At 36.6% G+C, this 19,810-nt stretch overlaps 1 protein-coding gene across 2 annotated transcripts in view; it reads left to right on the plus strand.

The window, feature by feature from the left end:
• Positions 1-19,810, plus strand: part of LOC112868976 (E3 SUMO-protein ligase RanBP2) — an 82,704-nt gene that overhangs the window by 56,254 nt on the left and 6,640 nt on the right. The window contains exons 20-26 of one of the 2 annotated variants that reach the window (XM_086701483.1): positions 672-5,295; positions 5,931-6,008; positions 8,799-8,969; positions 9,622-9,714; positions 10,223-10,401; positions 16,870-17,074; positions 19,222-19,323. In XM_086701483.1, the coding sequence (XP_086557609.1) occupies positions 672-5,295; positions 5,931-6,008; positions 8,799-8,969; positions 9,622-9,714; positions 10,223-10,401; positions 16,870-17,074; positions 19,222-19,323 (5,452 nt within the window). The remainder of the gene's footprint in view (positions 1-671; positions 5,296-5,930; positions 6,009-8,798; positions 8,970-9,621; positions 9,715-10,222; positions 10,402-16,869; positions 17,075-19,221; positions 19,324-19,810) is intronic. The other variant, XM_086701484.1, reaches the window with a different exon arrangement.

Raw genomic sequence — 19,810 nt, forward strand, 5'->3', positions numbered from 1 at the left:
ATTTTGTTTTGGCGGAAATAGGACTAGAATGGCCTTGCTGAACCACTATGTGGTAAGTATTTCAGGCCTAAAGTGGCTATGTAGGTGTTGATTAACACCCAGTATTACAACCATAGTTGAATTATAAAGCTTTGAAGACAGATGGCTTGGGTGCATTTAGACCTTGGCTTTCTGCTCGCTTGTGACCTTGGGCAAGTTTTTAAATCTCTCTATGCATTAGTTGCCTCATATGTAAAATGAGGATAATAATTCCTTAATTCATAGGGTTTTTGAGGATATTAAAATGAGATACTATATTAAGTGCTTAGAACAGTGCCCAGTTGGCACATTAGTAAATGCTTGATAAATGTTAGTCTCCATCATCATCATCATTATTGTTAACATCATTTTACACATTATTTAGGAATGAAGAAATTTATTCTGTGCATTTATTGTAGAATTGGATTTTTAAGATTCTGTCATTAGTTAAGACAGTTTTTATTAAAGAAAGGAGTATAACTGTAAGTATCTTTGTAAGTAATGTTGTCTTCTCTTGATGATGTGCTACATACCCTAATGATATTTTTACCTTATAATGCTCATATTTGTGGTTTGTGAGAATTGGTTTGCATCTAGTTATCTGTAATTTTGTAGACAACCTACAAAAAATTTTAACTTTTTTTTTCTTTTAGGGTCCAGTTTATGGCATGAATAGGCTTCCACCTCAACAACACATATATGCCTATTCCCAACAGATGCACACACCACCAGTGCAAAGCTCATCTGCTTGTATGTTCTCTCAAGAGATGTATGGTCCTCCGTTGCGTTTTGAGTCTCCTGCAACAGGAATTCTATCACCCAGGGGTGATGATTACTTTAATTACAATGTTCAACAAACAAGCACAAATCCACCTTTGCCAGAACCAGGTTATTTCACAAAACCCCCAGTTGCAGCTCATGCTTCAAGATCTGCAGAATCTAAGGTTATAGAATTTGGAAAAACTAATTTTGTTCAGCCTGTGCCAGGTGAAGGAATAAGACCATCTTTGACAGCACCCGCACATACAACACAGCCAACTCCTTTTAAATTTAACTCAAATTTCAAGTCAAATGATGGTGACTTTACCTTTTCTTCACCCCAGGTTGTGACACAGCCCCCTTCTACAGCTTACAATAATAATGAAAGTCTTTTAGGTCTCCTAACTTCAGATAAACCTTTGCAAGGAGACAGCTACAGTGGACCAAAAGCTAGTCAAACCATTGGACCTCGAAATACGTTCAATTTCGGAAGTAAAAATGTGCCTGGAATTTCATTTACTGAAAACATGGGTCCAAATCAGCAAAAAAATTCTGGTTTTCGTCGAAGTGATGACATGTTTACTTTCCACGGTCCAGGGAAATCAGTATTTGGAACACCTGTGCCAGAGCTGGCCAACAAGAGTCATGAAACAGATGGAGGAAGTGCCCATGGTGATGATGATGATGACGGCCCTCACTTTGAGCCTGTGGTACCTCTTCCTGATAAGATTGAAGTAAAAACTGGTGAGGAAGATGAAGAAGAATTCTTTTGCAACCGTGCAAAATTATTTCGTTTTGATGCAGAATCCAAAGAATGGAAGGAACGTGGAATTGGCAATGTAAAAATCCTAAGACATAAAACATCTGGTAAAATTCGCCTTCTAATGAGACGAGAGCAAGTACTGAAAATCTGTGCAAATCATTACATCAGTCCAGATATGAAACTGACGCCAAATGCTGGCTCCGACAGATCTTTTGTGTGGCATGCTCTTGATTATGCAGATGAGTTGCCCAAGCCAGAACAACTTGCTATTAGATTCAAAACTCCTGAGGAAGCAGCACTTTTTAAGTGCAAATTTGAAGAGGCCCAGAGCATTTTAAAAGCCTTAGGAGCAAATGTAGCCTCAACCACAAATCAGTCTCTGAGAATTACAAAAGAACCCACAAGTCATGATAACAAAGATATTTGCAAATCTGATGGTGGAAACATGAATTTTGAATTTCAGATGGCAAAGAAAGAAGGGTCTTGGTGGCATTGTAATAGCTGCTCCTTAAAGAATGCTGCGACTGCTAAGAAATGTGTGTCATGCCAGAATCTAAACCCAAACAGGAAAGATTTCCTTGGTCCGCCATTAGTTGAAACTGTTTCTGCTCTTACAACTGGCCCAGAAAATACTCCAGATAGATTTGCACCGATGACTCCAAAGAAAGAAGGTCACTGGGATTGTAGCATTTGCTTAGTAAGAAATGAACCTACTATATCTAGGTGCATTGCATGCCAGAATGCAAAGTCTGCCAACAAAAGTGGATCTTCATTTGTTCAGCAAGCTTCCTTTAAATTTGGCCAAGGAGATCTTTCAAAGTCTGTTAACAGTGATTTCAGGTCTGCTTTTTCTACAAAGGAAGGACAGTGGGATTGCAGTGTGTGCTTTGTACAAAATGAAGGAAGTTCTACAAAGTGTACTGCTTGTCAGAATCCAAGAAAACAGAGTTTACCTACGTCTTCTGTTCCAGCATCTGCTTCTTTTAAGTTTGGAACTTCAGAGACAAGTAAAACCCCGAAGAGTGGATTTGAGGACATGTTTGCTAAGAAGGAAGGACAGTGGGATTGCAATTTCTGCTTAGTACGAAATGAAGCAAATGCTACAGTATGTGTTGCTTGTCAGAATCCGGGTAAACCGAGTCAACCCACCTCTGCTGTTCCAGCACCTGCCTCTTTTAAGTTTAGTACTTCAGAGACCAGCAAAGCTCCGAAGAGTGGATTTGAAGGAATGTTCACCAAGAAGGAAGGACAGTGGGATTGTAGTGTTTGCTCTGTGCAAAATGAGAGTTCTTCCTTGAAATGTGTGGCTTGTAATTCCTCTAAACCAACTCATAAACATATTGCAGAAGCTCCTTCAGCCTTCACACTGGGCTCAAAGACTAAGTTAAATGATTCTTCTGGAAGTCAGGTTGGAACAGGATTTAAAAGTAATTTTTCAGAAAAAGCTTTTAAATTTGGTACTACAGAACAAGGATTTAAATTTGGGCATGTAGATCAAGAAAGTACACCTTCATTTACATTTCAGGGTTCTTCTAATACAGATCCTAAGTCAACAAAAGAAGGATTTAGTTTTTCTGTCCCTGTGTCTGCTGATGGGTTTAAATTTGGCATTCAGGAGCCTGGAAATCAAGAGAAGAAGAATGAAAAGCCCCTTGAAAATGACACTGGTGTTCAGGCTCAGGATATCAGTAATCAGAAGAATGGTAATGGTGTGATTTTTGGTCAAACTGGTAGCACATTTACCTTTGCAGATCTTGCAAAATCAACTTCAGGAGAAGGATTTCAGTTTGGCAAAAAAGATCCTAATTTCAAGGGATTTTCAGGTGCGGGAGAAAAATTATTCTCATCACAAAGCAGTAAAATGGCTGATAAAGGTGACACTTCTGCTGACCTTGAGAAAGATGATGATGCCTATAGAACCGAGGACAGTGATGACATCCATTTTGAACCAGTGGTTCAGATGCCTGAAAAAGTGGAACTTGTAACAGGAGAAGAAGATGAAAAAGTTCTTTATTCACAGCGGGTAAAATTATTTAGATTTGATGCTGAGATAAGTCAGTGGAAAGAAAGGGGTCTGGGGAACCTAAAAATTCTCAAGAATGAAGTCAATGGCAAGCTGAGAATGCTAATGCGAAGAGAGCAGGTACTGAAAGTATGTGCCAACCATTGGATAACAACTACAATGAACCTGAAGCCTCTCTCTGGGTCTGATAGAGCATGGATGTGGTTAGCGAGCGATTTTTCTGATGGTGATGCCAAACTAGAGCAGCTGGCAGCAAAATTTAAAACACCAGAGCTGGCTGAAGAATTCAAGCAGAAATTTGAGGAATGCCAGCGACTTCTATTAGATATACCACTTCAAACTCCTCATAAACTTGTAGACACTGGCAGAGCTGCCAAGTTAATCCAGAGAGCGGAAGAAATGAAGAGTGGATTAAAAGATTTCAAAACTTTTTTGACAAATGATCAAACAAAAGTCACTGATGGAGAGAATGAGAGCCCTGATGGTGGTGTTGCCAGTGCCTCTGATACAACTAACAAGCCAAACCCCGAAAACACGGGGCCCACACTGGAGTGGGACAACTATGATTTAAGGGAAGATGCTTTGGATGATAGTGTGAGTAGTAGTTCAGTACATGCTTCTCCATTGGCAAGTAGCCCTGTGAGGAAAAATCTCTTCCGCTTTGGTGAGTCAACAACAGGATTTAACTTCAGTTTTAAATCTGCTTTGAGTCCATCTAAATCTCCTGCCAAGTTGAATCAGAGTGGAACCTCGGTTGGCACTGATGAAGAATCTGATGTTACTCAAGAAGAAGAGAGAGATGGACAGTACTTTGAACCTGTCGTACCTTTACCTGATCTAGTGGAAGTGTCCAGTGGTGAGGAAAATGAACAAGTTGTTTTTAGTCACAGAGCAAAACTCTATAGGTATGATAAAGATGTTGGTCAGTGGAAAGAAAGAGGCATTGGTGATATAAAGATTTTACAGAATTATGATAATAAGCAAGTTCGCATAGTGATGAGAAGGGACCAGGTATTAAAACTTTGTGCCAATCACAGAATAACTCCAGACATGACTTTGCAAAATATGAAAGGGACAGAACGAGTGTGGGTGTGGACTGCCTGTGATTTTGCAGATGGAGAAAGAAAAGTAGAACATTTAGCTGTCCGTTTTAAACTACAGGATGTTGCAGATTCGTTTAAGAAAATATTTGATGAAGCAAAAATAGCCCAAGAAAAAGATTCTTTGATAACCCCTCATGTTTCTCGTTCAGCCACTCCCAGAGAGTCACCATGTGGCAAAATTGCTGTAGCTGTATTAGAAGAGACCACAAGAGAGAGGACAGATTTAATTCAGGGTGATGACACAGCAGATGCAACTTCAGAAGTTGGAGAAGCATCTAGCACATCTGAAACAACAACAAAAGCAGTAGTTTCTCCTCCAAAGTTTGTATTTGGTTCGGAGTCTGTTAAAAGTATTTTTAGTAGCGAAAAATCAAAACCATTTGCATTTGGCAACAGTTCAGCCACTGGGTCTTTGTTTGGGTTTAGTTTTAACGCACCTTTGAAAAATAACAGTAGTGATGCCAGTTCAGTAGTCCAGAGTGAATCTGAAAGAAAAGTGGAACCTAATTGCGAAGAGACGAAGAATTCAGATAGCAAACAGTCTTCAGATGGCAAAGTCAAAAATCTCTTTGCTGCTTTTCCAAAAGAAGAGTCCTCAACTAATTACACATTTAAAACACCAGAAAAGGGTAAGCGCTTAGTCTTTGGTATAAACAGAATTTTTTTTCCATTAATTTGTAAATATTTTGCTTGATGCGTATACTTTTTGGTATGATACTAACATTTTAGTAAAAGTTGGGTTATAATAGCTTTGTGAATAGTGAAAAAATATTGGTGCAGATTTTTTTTCTCCCTAAATCTGTTTCCCTGTGTTTAAACAGCAATAGAAAGTGTGTGTGTGTGTGTGTGTGTGTGTGTGTGTGTGTGTGTGTGTGTGTGTAAGTTATTTAGGAGATCTGAGTAACTGGAAGATACTTACATCATGCTTAGTGCAGAGAACAAGAACCTAATACAGTACCAAAGTTTAGTGACTCATGTACTTGAATCATGAGTATTACCTCGAGTCTGATTTTTTTAAGTGTCCATTATTCAACATATTATTCTCTTGTCACTCAAAAAACATGGTACTGAGATGTTTATAAGTTATGTAAGGAAGCCTTGCTGCTATTATTAAAAGAGTAAAGAATGAAATTACCAGGATAAATAAATATGTAACACAGCCCCAAATTGGTATAAATTGAGGTATTCTGGCTTTTTATATTTTAAAATCACATTGACTTTGACTCTCAAAATGTTCAAAAATGAAATACTCTTTATTTTCTAGGATTTAATTTTAGCCTTTTTAAATCTAATCCAATGGCTTTTTGGACCAGCATCCCTTCCTCACAGCCTGAGAACAAAGGTATAGAGCTAGCATTCTCGGTATGAGATGACATCAGTTGTTTTTTTTGTTTTTTGTTTTTTTAAGCAGCTGGTAGTCCTTAGCATAGTAACTGGCTGTATGAAATTAAGTATTTAACACACAGTGTGCATGTTAAAGAATGTGTGTTTAAATAAGTACTTTTTGACTAGGGGTGTGTAACACCCTTTAATGCTGTTTTTTTGTTTTTTGTTTTTTAATGTACTTGGATGTCATGTTTTCTCACTATTGCAAAGCATTATTTTGAGGTAGATCCATACGGTCTTTACCTTTCACTGCTTTGTACTTCATTATTCTGTCATTTTCAGCTGTGCTTAATGAAGACCTGTGTTTTCTCTAACATTTATCTTTAGCCAGTAAGTAATGTTTCCAGTATCCAAACACGTGATGGCAGCATGTATACACATGGAACAGGGTTTCCTTTTAAGGCTATCCTTTTAGACAGGGTTTAGAAAAATATCATATTTGAAAGTAGACTTCATTTTTAACAGCCACCATTAAATGCTAGTATGTTATAAAAGTGTTGGTATTAGAGTGGAATAATAGGAAGTGGGGGATCTGTTGAAGACCTTCAAGAGCAAGGTTAGGGAATTGAAAACCCGTTATTAGTATCTAATAACATATCTTGAGTAACCCAAATATGTTCAATGGTAAAGTGACAGTCCTTGATTTTGGGGGGCCTTCAATTTTTATTTTAAGTTTGTTTATTTATTTTGAGAGAGAGAGAGGGAGAGAGGGAAGGAGAGCATGAGTGAGGGAGGAGCAGAGAGAGGGGGGAGAGAGAATCCCAAGCAGGCTCCACACTGTCAGTGTAGATCCCAGTGTGGGGCTTGATTTCATGAACTGAAATCATGACCTGAGCCTAAATCAAGAGTCACGTACTCAACCTACTGAGCCACCCAGGTGTCCCTCTTTTTTTAATAATGTTTGTTTGTTTATTTATATGTTTATTTTATTTTTTTAGAGAGAGAGAGAGAGAGAGAGACAGAGCATGAGTGGGGGAGGGGCAGAGAAAGAGAGGGAGACAAAGAATCTGAAACAGGCTCCAGGCTCTGAGCTGTCAGCACAGAGCCCAATGTGGGGCTTGAACTTGGGAATGGCGATGTCATGACCTAGTCTGAAGTCAGACATTTAACCAACTGAGCCACCCAGGCGCCCCTTAATGTTTATTTTTTTGAGAGAGAGAGAATGCACGCTTACGAGTGGCAGAGGGGCCGAGAAAGAAGCTGGGAGAGAGAAGCAGGCTCCATGCTGTCAGCGCAGAGCCCAATGTGGGGCTTGAACTTATGAACCATGAGATCATGACCTGGGCTGAAATCGAGAGTTGGGTGCTTAATCGATTGAGCCACCTAGGGGCCCCTCAATTTTTAAGTATACCAATCACATTACTAGCTAAAGCAGCCCTTAAGCTTTTCTTGAGGATGTATTCTTTGAGAAATTATTGAAGAGTGTGACTTTTTCCTGTAAATGACATATATTTGCATGCACAGTCTGCGGGACCTAGGTTAATCCTTGACTCGAGCAAATTTGCCAGTATACTACTGCAGGACAGAAAGCTTTATTCAGTTTCAAGTCCAAGAATGTCATAGTCCCAAAGGATCTTAGAGATGGAGAGTTCAGACATGAGGAAACTGAGGCACAGCGGGCTGTCTGAAATGCTCAAATTGTCTTTACCAGTTAATAACAGAATTGGAGTAAGAATCTGTATCCTACATTAGTCATACTATGTTTTTCTTAATTAAAGAGAGTAAAAGGCAAGTTTAACATTGTAATAGGGCTCTAATTCTCTAGATCAGGTCAAATATGACCTGTGTATATAATTTAGAATTTTCTAATATCCACATTAAAAAATAGAATAAGAAGAAACAGGTGCAAAAAAAAAGGAGATGAAATTAATTTTAACAATCTATACAGATTATATCTGAAATACCATTTCAAGTTCTAATCATAAAAAAAAAAGATTTTTTGTGTGTGTGTGTGTGTGCTAAGTCTTTAAAATCCAGTGTGTATTGTTCTACTTGGAGCACAACTCAGTTTGGAATGGCCACATTTCAAGTGTTTAATAGCCACGTGTGGCTAGGCTACCATATCAGACAGCACCAGTTGGTACATAGCATGCTTCATGATTTGCTTTACCCATTCCTTTTGCTAAATACTCTTCTTTATAGACCAGAGTATATTGTATGAAGAATCCCTTTATTCTTCCTTTTTTTCAGCTATAAAAATTTGTGTTAGTTTTTTATAGTGTTACCCCTAGGATAACTGTTTTAATTTGGTTTTACACAAAACTGAATGTAACTCTGAACACCTGCCATCCTTGGCAATTGTTAACTTTCCCTGTAGTAACTAATCATGGTTAGCTTTTGCTGCATTAATTTCATATTCATACTAATCCTTGCTCATGATTTACGTAAGTTTTTTCAGTTGTTTAAAATGCATGGATATTTTGCTCAGCTATTGTTTATATGCCAAATACGGTTATGGCAGCATTATTTAAATACCTTTTAAAATTATAGCCAGTAATAGCAATTTTTTTTTCAACGATCAGTAAGTAAAAGCAGTTTTTTTTTGGTTTTAATGGATTCTATATTCACTAAGAATTTTTGATGGAATGTTAAATCAGGCTTCTAATTCTCTACAGAGCTCTGTCCACATCAAAGTTTATGTGTTTAACCTAAAGATAAGTGGCGTGGTTTTATTTTCAGTTAGAATATTGATGTTAATACCTACTTAACTCCTGGTCTTTATAATTTTTTTTGACCTGTTTTATAGCAAAAGAGAAGGAAAAGCCTGAAGATTCTCCCTCAGATGATGATGTTCTCATTGTGTATGAGTTAACCCCGACCCCTGAACAAAAAGCTCTTGCAAGCAAACTTAAACTTCCTCCAACTTTCTTCTGCTATAAGAATAAACCAGATTATATTAGTGAAGAAGAAGAGGATGGTAAATCTTTTGTTATTTTAAAAGCATTCTGTCTGTGCTAATTTTAGTAATGTTTAAATTGTTTAAGCCTGCCTCTTAGAGCCAATAACTCCTGTCCTTATAGGTAGATGTTTATCCTCAGTGTGTGTGTAAATAGTCAATGGATGTAATGATTGAAACAACTGCATTTTTTAAGTAAGGATGTTTTGGATGACTACTATGAGCAGAGCAGGTATTTTGAGAGAATTGAAAAGAATCCTAATTTCCCTATAGACTTAGAGGGATGAGAGAGTGATGAGGCAGATAGGGGTCTGATTATGGAAAACTTTGTGAGCCACAGTAGAGTTTTTCAGCAGGGGAGTTTGCATGTTCAGAAAGAGTTTCAGCAGGATCAGTTGAGTTAGTGAGATAGAGGATCGGGTTGTGGGACATGGAGATAGGAAGATGAGCCAAAATGATAGTAAAGCAGCTCAGAGGAGAGCCTGAATGAAATTTCTGTGATGACAGGAGAGGCATTAGGAATATAGAATTGGCAAAACTGGGTGCTCTTTCAATGGGGGGGGGGGTGAGGGAAAGTATGAAATAGGAGGATAATTTCTAGATTTATGGCTGGGAAAATTCCTAAAACTTACTAGAAATTCTTTTTGTTTAATAAAATCAATTATACTTTAAGATGAAGATTTTGAAACAGCTGTCAAGAAACTTAATGGAAAACTATATCTGGATGACTCAGAAAAATGTAGACCATTAGAAGAAAAGCTAGCAGGTATGTTAAATTAAAATTACTAGTTAAAATGTTTTTTAAAAATCTTCTGTTTAAAAGGAATCTTTAGGGCTCTTGGGTGCCTCAGTCAGTCAAACGTCCAACTTCAACTTCAGCCCAAGTCATGATCTCATGGTTTGTGAGTTCAAGCCCTGTATCTGGCTCACCTCTATCAGCGCAGAGCCCACTTCAGATCCCCTGTCCTCCTCTTTGTCTGCCCCTCTCCCGCTCATGCTCTCTCTCTCAAAAATGAGTAAACATAAAAAGAAAAGGCATTTTCTAATCTGATCATTTTTATGATTATCAGATTTACTTATGTGATATGCCTGTGGCAATTTAAAATATTTGAAAATAATATGAAGTGTAAAATATTGTTTTCCCGGTGATCCTTGTTCTCCATTAGCATTCATAGGTATTGCTATCTGGGTCTGTAATCTGTAGATTATATGGAGGACAATTCTTGGAGAGTAGTTGGACTGCTAACTTTCTTTTGCTTGTGTGGGATTTTCAGATAATGAAAAAGAATGTGTTATTATTTGGGAAAAGAAACCAACAGTTGAAGAGAAGGCAAAAGCAGATACATTAAAGCTTCCACCTACATTTTTTTGTGGAGTCTGCAGTGATACTGATGAGGACAATGGAAATGGGGAAGACTTTCAATCAGAGTTACAAAAAGTTCAGGACTCTCAAGTAAGAGCATCTCCATTGTTTTCCTTCTGGTTGAGTTGCCATTGTTGATGCAGTAGATTAGAATATTCTTACCAAATGGTAATAATGTGTTGTGGATAGCAAATGGATTAGGCATTTACCAATCAGCTTTGGCCAGAGAAGGAGGAATGTTGTTCTACAGAGAGGACTTAAAGGTTCTCTCCTGTGTATATGTTGGATTTTTGCAGGGATGGGAGAGATGGACTGTGCAGATATTCTTAAGAATGTTTATCATAATACCAAGAATGATATTAAGTAGTTAATTTTTCATGCAAGTTAGTTCATTTTGTGGTGGGCAGAGTGGATAGGAAGTGGCATTTGAGACTTAGCAAGGTGGCCTATACTTTGCTTTGTAAATTTCATGATTTGATTACTTTGTTTTTAAAAATGTTTTTTAACATGTATTTATTTTTGAGAGAGAGAAGAGACAGCACAAGTGGGGGAGGGGTAGAGAGGGAGGAGGACACAGAATCCAAAGCAGGCTCCAGGCTCTGAGCTGTCAGAGAGCCCGATGTAGGGCTTGAACCCACAAACGGTGAGATCATGACCTGAGCTGAAGTCGGAGGCTTAATCAGCTGAGCCACCCCGGTGCCCCTGGATTTGTTTACTTTCTTAGCTTAAAAGTAGTGATAATTTTAATAGGTATTGACACCTTGGTATCTTAATTTGTATTCCACAGAAACTAGAAGACAAGATTTCTGTCTAGTTAATTTGTTCATAATCTAATATTGACATCTATTCAGAATGTTCCTTTCCCCCTCAAGTAACACTGTTTTTTGATGGTTTGTTTTTATTCTTAGATGATTAAGATGAAGTAGAGTTCTAGAATTAGTTATGAATGTGGTGGTTTATTTAAAGGATATATGGCTAGAGAGAGATGTGTTGTAACGCATGGTCTTAGTCTGTAAGAAATTTATTGCTCTTCATTGACTCTGAGCAGTCTAGCTGACCACCTAGGATGTGTAGGTTTAAACTTAATCTATCAGTACACATACAATTAATGGCCATCAGCTGATGTAATGCTAATCATGTTCTCATTTACAACCAGATAGATTTATTTGTGGAAATCTGAAGTTTTTGCAGCAGTGGCCTTACTGAGTGTTGCATTTAAGGTGTATTTCAAATCACTCAACAGTTTCCCTGGACTTACTGTTACTCTTGTTACTAGAGGCTTTATCACGTATTTATTCAGCAAATGCAGTAGTCATATTAATATAAATTTAGATTATGCAAATTTAAACAGTATGATTTAAATATGGCCTCTTGTGTGCAAAACTTAAAGTTACTGATTTAAAATGTATTTTAAAATTTAAGGGGCGCCTGGGTGGCTCAGTCAGTTAAGCATCCGATTTTGGCTCAGATCATGATCTTATGGTTCGTGGGTTTAAGCCCTGCATCAGCTCTGTGCTACCAGTGTAGAGCCTGCTTGGAATTCTCTCTCTTTCCCTCTCTCTCGCCCCCTGACCCCACTCATACTTTCTCTCTCTCAAAAATAAGTAAATAAAGTAAAAAAAAAAAAAAAAAAAAAAAAAACTGAAAAATAATTTCAGCACTGATGTACACACTGAATTATGCATCATTTATTCTTATTTTCCACCTTGTGGTGCCACTTTAGCTGGTACACAAGAATTTGGTATCTTTTGTCAGTATTTTGTGAAACATGCTTTTATAGGAGTTGAAATATCTTATTTGAGGTGACTTGTGTTATTTTAAAACATTGATTATTGTCATAACTTAATAAAATAATCCTATAATTATCACAATGTTCATTAAATAGCAGTACTACTGGCTGTTCAAAAATACTTTGGGTACTAAAGTTAAATGTGATAAACCTTTATAAAGGTTGAAAAAAATGGCACAATAAATTATAAAATTTCAGGAGAGCAAGCACCCTTTGATACAGACATGAAATAGAAAACCAAAAACCATTAAAGCTAATATGCTATAATGGATGTAAATTTATACTCTCTCAGAATGCATTGTTCCTACTGTGACACTCAGTCTAATTCATCTTAGATATGCATCCCTTGCATAAAATGGTTATGTGTACTCTATAAATGTTTACCGTTGAGCTAGCACTGTGCTGACGATTGGGTATACGGTAATGAACAAAACAGAAGTAATCTGACTCGTCTGTGTGGAGTTTTCCATTCAAGGACTGTAAGGCATTAGCAGCTGAATTAAAACAATTCCTCTCACCCAAGCAATTCTAGGCTACTTATTTGGGGTAACGTTTATTGTGATATAATTCACATATTGTGCACCCCATCCATTTTAGAGCGTACAGTTCAGTAGTTTTTAGTATATTCACATGGTTATGCAACCGTTACCGCAGTGAATTTTGAACAGTTTCACCACCCCAAGAACCTCCAACCTCTAACAGTCACCACCCTTCCCCATTTTGCCCGAGCTCTTCCATCTCAAGAAACCACTACCCCTGATGGACTTTCTGTCTCTATAGGTTTGCCTATTTTTTGGACATTTTGTATAAATAAGTCATGATAATATGTGGCCTTTTGTGTCTGGCTTCTTTCATTTAATGTTTTCAAGGTATAGCTACATTGTAGTGTATATCTGCATTTTATTAATTTTTATGGCTGAGTAATACTCTGTTGTATTGGATATATTACATTTCATTTATCCATTCATCTGTTGATGATCATTTAGGTTGTTTTTACTTTACTTTTTGTCTGTTATGAATAATACTGCTATGATAGCCTAAAACATTTGACACATAGAATGATTTATCTTTTCCTTGTGTTTTGGTACATTAAAAAATAAGGATTTTTTTCATTTGTAGTAATTTTTTTATAGAAGTAAAATTCACTTTTTGTTGTGTGTATATGTGTGTGTCTATTTTCTAGGAGTTCTTTTATATGTTTGAATTCTTGTAATTCTCACCAGAGACAGGATATGGAACAATTCCAACACCCCCCAAAATTTCCTTCATATTGTCCCTTTGTATTCATAACCTTTTCTGCCCATATCTTTGGGCAATTGCTGTTGTGTTTTCTGTTTCTATATTTTTGCCTTTTCCAGACTAACATATGAATGGAATCCTACAGTATGTAATTTTTGATGCTGGCCTTTTTCACTCAGCATAATGCCCTTGAGATTTGTCCCAAGTTATTGTGTGTAGTAATAATTTGTTCCTGTCTACCACTAAGTAGTCCATTGTGTAGATGTACCACAGTTTATTCATTGATCCATTGAAGGTCATTTCCAATTTATTTTGCTCTTTTTCTAGTTTCTTAAAATGGAAGCTTTAAATGATTGATTTAAGACCATTTTTCATTTCTATAAATATTTAATGCTGTAAGCTTCTTTCTAGGAACTGTTCAGCTTCATCCAACAAGTGTTGCTATGTGATATTTTTACTTTCATTCCGTTAAAATATTTATTTTCCTTGAGATACTCTTTTTTATATATGCGTTAGATAGTATGTTGCTTCCAAATACTTGGTGATTTTCCAAATATCGTTCTGTTATTGATTTTTAGTTTAATTCCATTATTGTCTGTGAACATAATTTGAGTAATTTTAGTTCTTAGAAGCCTAATGAAGGCTGTCTGGGTGATTGTTGTGCACTTGAAAAGAATGTATAGTCTGCTCTTTTGGCATAGAGTGTTCTATAAATGTTAATTAGCTCAAACTAGTTGATACTGTGTTGTCCAGGTCTCATATATAAGACTAACATTTTAATTAGAGGACTGTTGCTAGGCATAATTGTAGATTTGTCTGTTTCTCCTATCAATTTTTGCTTAATGTACTTTTTTAGAAAGTGTCCCCTCTGCTTCTGTTTTCTGGAAGACATTGTAGGAATTGCTATTATTTCTTTCTTAAATGTTTGATAGAACTCACTACTGAAACCATTTGACCTGGAGGGATATTAATAATACATTTTCTTTAATAGATAATAGGCCTATTCAAGGTTATCTGTTTCTTTAATAGATAATAGGCCTATTCAAGGCCAGTATCAAAGATTACATACTGTAGGATTCCATTCATATGTTAGTCTGGAAAAGGCAAAAATATAGAAACAGAAAACACAACAGCAATTGCCCAAAGATTTAGGCAGAAGAGGTTTTGAATACAAAGGGACAATATGAAGGAAATTTTGGGGGGTGGGTGTTGGAATTGTTCCATATCCTGTTTCTGGTGAGAATTACAAGAATTCAAACATGTAAAAGAACTCCTAGAAAATAGACACACACATACACACAACAAAAAGTGAATTTTACTTCTATAAAAAAATTACTACGGGGGGCACCTGGGTGGCTCATTCGGTTAAGCGGCTGACTTCAGCTCAGGTCATGATCTCGCGGTCCGTGAGTTTGAGCCCCGCGTCAGGCTCTGTGCTGACAGCTCAGAGCCTGGAGCCTGTTTCAGATTCTGTGTCTCCCCCTCTCTCTGACCCTCCCCCGTTCATGCTCTGTCTCTCTCTGTCTCAAAAATAAATAAACGTTAAAAAAATACAAATAAAAAAATAATTACTACGAATGAAAAAAAATCCTTATTTTTTAATGTACCAAAACACAAGGAAAAGATAAATCAGTCTATGTATCAAATGTTTTAAGCTATCATAGCAGTATTATTCACAATAGACAAAACTCTTGTGTGAGTTTTGGTCAGTTTTGTCTTTCAAGGAATTGGTCCATTTCATCTGAGTTCTTAAATTTGTGGGCATAACACTGTTCATGAAATTCATTAAAATTTATTACCCTTTTAATATTCATGAATTAGAAGTGAGTAGTGATGGCTCTTGTTTCATTTCTAGTATTAATAATTTGAATCTTCTTTCTTGTTTTCTTGGTTAGCCTGCTTAGAAGTTTGTTGATTTTTATTGACTGTTTTATTGACTGTTTCAAAAAGGTCAATTTTGTTTAATTTTGTTCATTTTTTTCCTGTTAATTTCCTGTTTTACTGATTTCTGCTCTACTTTTCATTATTTCTTCTCCTTTGTTTAGGTTTATATTGCTTTTCTTTTTCTAGTCTTAAGGTGGAAATTTATTGATTTTAGATTTTATTATATGCCTTCAGTACTTAAAGTTTCCCTTCCTTGTTTTTGTTGCGTTCTAAGAGTTTTGATAAGTTGTAGTTTCATATTTATTGTTTAATTTATTTTTTTTTATGTTTTATTAATGTTTTTATTTATTTTTGAGAGAGAGACAGAGACAGAGATAGAGCATCAGTGGAGGATGGGCAGAGAGAGCGGGAGATACAGAATCTGAAGCAGGCTCCGGGCTCTGAGCTGTCAACACAGGGCTCGAACTCACGAACCGTGAGGTCATGACCTGAGCTGAAGTCAGATGCTCAACTAACTGAGCCACCCAGGCTCCCCTTCATATTTATTTAGTTAAAAATATTTTTAATTTGCCTAGAGACCTCTGGACACATATATTATTTAAAAGTATGCTGGGAAATCCCAAATATCTTAAATATTTGGGATTTTTTTCAACTGTATTTCTGGTAATGATTTCTAGTTTAATTCCATTGTGGACTGAGAATGTACTTTGTATGACTTCTGTTCTTTTGAATTTGTGGAGGTGTGTTTTATGGGCCAGAATGGGTCTTTCTTGGTAAATGTTCCATGTGAGTTTTCTGTTACTGTATTTTTCAGTTGTAAAATTCCCACTTGGTCCTTTATGCCTTCTTTTTTTTTTTTTTTTTTTTCCTGCTGAGAATTTCTTATCTTTTCATTTGTTTTAAGAGTATTTGTCCTTATATCTTGGAGCATTGTTATAAGAGCTTCTTTAAGATTTTTTTTCTGATTGTTCAACACATGGATCATTTCATAATATCCCCCACCTCCTGGCCAGGGAGAGCTGGCTTCTCTTGGGACGATTTTCCATCTCCGTCATTGGCAGCTTCAGTTTTTGGGCTTCTCTAGCATCCAGGCTGGAATATAGGTTTATGGAGCAGGAAACACCCCACATGATTCTCACCACTGAATTATCCCTAATGTCTGGAGGTTCTTAATCCTCCTGTTTTCATCCACCTTTCAGAGACTTTTTATACTTGCTTTATCTGTTTCGGTCCAGTTCAGTCATAGGTATTGGGAAAGATAAGATGGAGTGTGGAATGGGAGAGATAACGAAGTGTGCTTATTACTCTATTTTGTGCAGAACTCCCAAGTCCTCAGTTTCTTTCAAAATAGGGCATGGGTGTGCCTGGTTGGCACAGTCAGTTACGGGTCTGACTCTTGATAGTGGCTTAGGTCATGATCTCACAGTCAGGGGATTGAGCCCTGTGTGGGGCTGTATGCTGATTAGGGAGCTTGCTTGGGATTCTCTCTCTTCCTCTCTCTCTGGCCCTCCCCTGCTCATGCATGCACACTCTCTCACTCTCTTTCAAAATAAACAAATAAAAACTTAAAAAAAAAAATAGGGTATGTGATTCTTTTTGTCAGTCAGTATTTAATGGCATTGTTATTTGTTACTTCCTCTTTGCAGAAATCCCAAAATGAGGAAATAAGTAGCCTGGCAGACAGTGTGTATACTGGTGGGACTAAAGTGACTGTACCATTTTTATGTAAATCTGAAGAACCTGATTTTATTACTGAATCTATTAGTTCACCACCAATTTCTTCTGGAACTGTGGACAAACCTGTAGATTTGTCTACTAGAAAGGAAAACGATGCAGATTCTACAAGCCAAGGTAAAATTTGATAAAATGTTTACAAAAACCTTCTAGGGCATGCATTGCATAAGGTGCATCTGTATGTTTGAGAGAATAGGCTTTTATTTATTTTTTTTTTAATTTTTTTTTTCAACGTTTATTTATTTTTGGAACAGAGAGAGACAGAGCATGAACGGGGGAGGGGCAGAGAGAGAGGGAGACACAGAATCAGAAACAGGCTCCAGTCTCCGAGCCATCAGCCCAGAGCCTGATGCGGGGCTCGAACTCACGGACCGCAAGATCGTGACCTGGCTGAAGTCGGACGCTTAACCGACTGCGCCACCCAGGCGCCCCGAGAGAATAGGCTTTTAAATGTCAGTCCAAAAATCTCTTTTCCCTTAAAACAAATTTTGAGATGTACAAAGGTGCATGAGATATTTCTGATAATAACCAGAAAATCATACTGCCTTGCCAACAAAGATAATAAACATGTATTTTTATTGTTAGGGTTGTAGTTATTAAGGAGTATGAAGCATTGTGACTCTGACCTATCTACCTGAAAATAAATGACAGTAGTTTGCTTACATCGAAATTTTCTTTGTGATAATCATTTCATTTGAATATTGTTTGAATTATATTATCACGGAAGTATATTAAAATTTATGTATGAAGTAATTGTAGATAGTACAGTAGGGTTGTTAAGTTTTTATGATACTTAAATGTATTTTGCTCTACCTGTTACATTATATTAATCAGTTATAGTTACTCATGTTTGATATGCTTTCCTCGTTTTTTTATTTCCATTGATTTTAGAAGAGGGGAATCTTTTAAAATTCTATTCTTTTATAATTGCTTATCTGTATTACCTAATGTATTTCAGAAATAGTCTTGAATAATGTACAATTACTAGATTTATAGACACCTGAGAGTCTTCATATTCTAGAAGAGGAAGTAACTGCAGACCTAAAATCGTTTCTTACTATTTTTTTTTTGTTTGTTTCAAATTTTTATTTAAATTCCAGTCGGCTAACCTATAGTGTAATGTTGATTCCAGGAGTAGAATTTAGTGATTTATCACTTAACATATAATACCCAGTGCTCATTGCAAGTGCCCTCCTTAGTACCCTTCACCCATTTAGCTCACTCATCCCCTGCCCACATCCCCTCCATCAACACTCAGTTCCCTGTAGTGAAGAGTCTCTTATGGTTTACCTTCCTTTCTCTGTCTCTTTGTTTTTCCCCTTCCCCTATGATCATCTGTTTTGTTTCTTTAACCACATATGAGTGAAATCATATGGTATTTGTCTTTCTCTCATTGACTTATTTTGCTTTGTATAATACACCCTAGCTCCATACACATCATTACAAATGGCAAGATTTCATTCATTTTGATCAGACCTAAAATTTCATGTTTTCAGATGATGAAAGTAAGGCTTAGGAGTTCAAGAGATCATGTAGCTGCACATTGTCGGAATTAAGATCCCCACACTCCTGGTGACCAAAAATAAATAAGACATGCATTTTTTGTGAGCTTAGTATTTAGCATAGAGAACACAAACATTCTTTATGCAGATCATTCCTAAAACCCCATGTGTGAATGAATGTTAGTTTTAGATTACAGAAGACTATAAAGAAGAAACTGTATGGTTCTATTATCTAGCTTAGTATAGATCTACGTCTTGTTTTTTTAAAAAGATTTTTGTCATGTTTTTGGTGTAGCGTTCAATGAGAATAGTACCTGTAAACTTAATAATACTGAAATAATTCAGAATTGGGTGTATTTTGTAACTTTTTTAAATTTAAAAAAAAATTTTTTTTTTTTAACATTTATTTTTGAGACAGGGAGAGACAACATGAATGAGGGAGGGTCAGAGAGAGAGGGAGACACAGAATCTGAAACAGGCTCCAGGCTCTGAGCTGTCAGCACAGAGCCCGACGCGGGGCTCGAACTCACGGACCGCGAGATCATGACCTGAGCTGAAGTCAGATGCTTAACTGACTGAGCCACCGAGGTGCCCCTGTAACTTTTTTTAGAGAAATAACCAGAAGACAAATGTTGCACACCCCACACCCGACCCTCTTGGGAGTATAGAATGTCTATCCCCATTCTCTCTGGGTTCTGGGAAAAGCTTTGATATTCAGTATATATTAAATGAAATATTAAATTATTCTTTTCCTTTTGCCAGTGGAAAGCAAAACAGTTTCATTTGGATTTGGAAGTACCACAGGGCTGTCATTTGCAGACTTGGCTTCCAGTAATTCTGGGGATTTTGCTTTTGGTTCTAAAGGTAAGATCAGGAGGAGAGATTTTAATGGTCATGTTATAGAATCAAGCACAACTGAAAGACCTAGTTCTTTGCCACAGTATTGTAACTAAGATGGACATTTCTTCCCTCTTCTACACCCTCCAGTTTGTTTAGTGTTTTAATAGGAAAGGCTCTATATTTTACTATTACTTTAGACATTTATTAATATAACCGTTAAGAATTTTTTCTTAATCAGTATAAATTCTGTTGATAGTCTTCCCCATTCTGAAATGTAGATCCACTTTTCCAGTTTTGGAATTACCTTGATTTTGGTGCATTGTTCTTTTAATTATACTTTTAGGTTTGGTTTGTTTAATATTTTAAGATTTGTGCATCTGTATTTTTTAAGGAGGTGATTTTATAGTTTTCTATTTTTCCATTTTCCTTAATCAGATTTGAATATAAGGGTTGTGCTAATTTATTGTGATAAATTTATAATTGGTGGGGGTCTCCCATCTTTTTTCCATGG

The sequence above is a fragment of the Puma concolor genome, chromosome A3 (assembly GCF_028749965.1).
Source record: "Puma concolor isolate L17-30 chromosome A3, mPumCon1.1.hap2, whole genome shotgun sequence".
Taxonomy (NCBI): domain Eukaryota; kingdom Metazoa; phylum Chordata; class Mammalia; order Carnivora; family Felidae; genus Puma; species Puma concolor.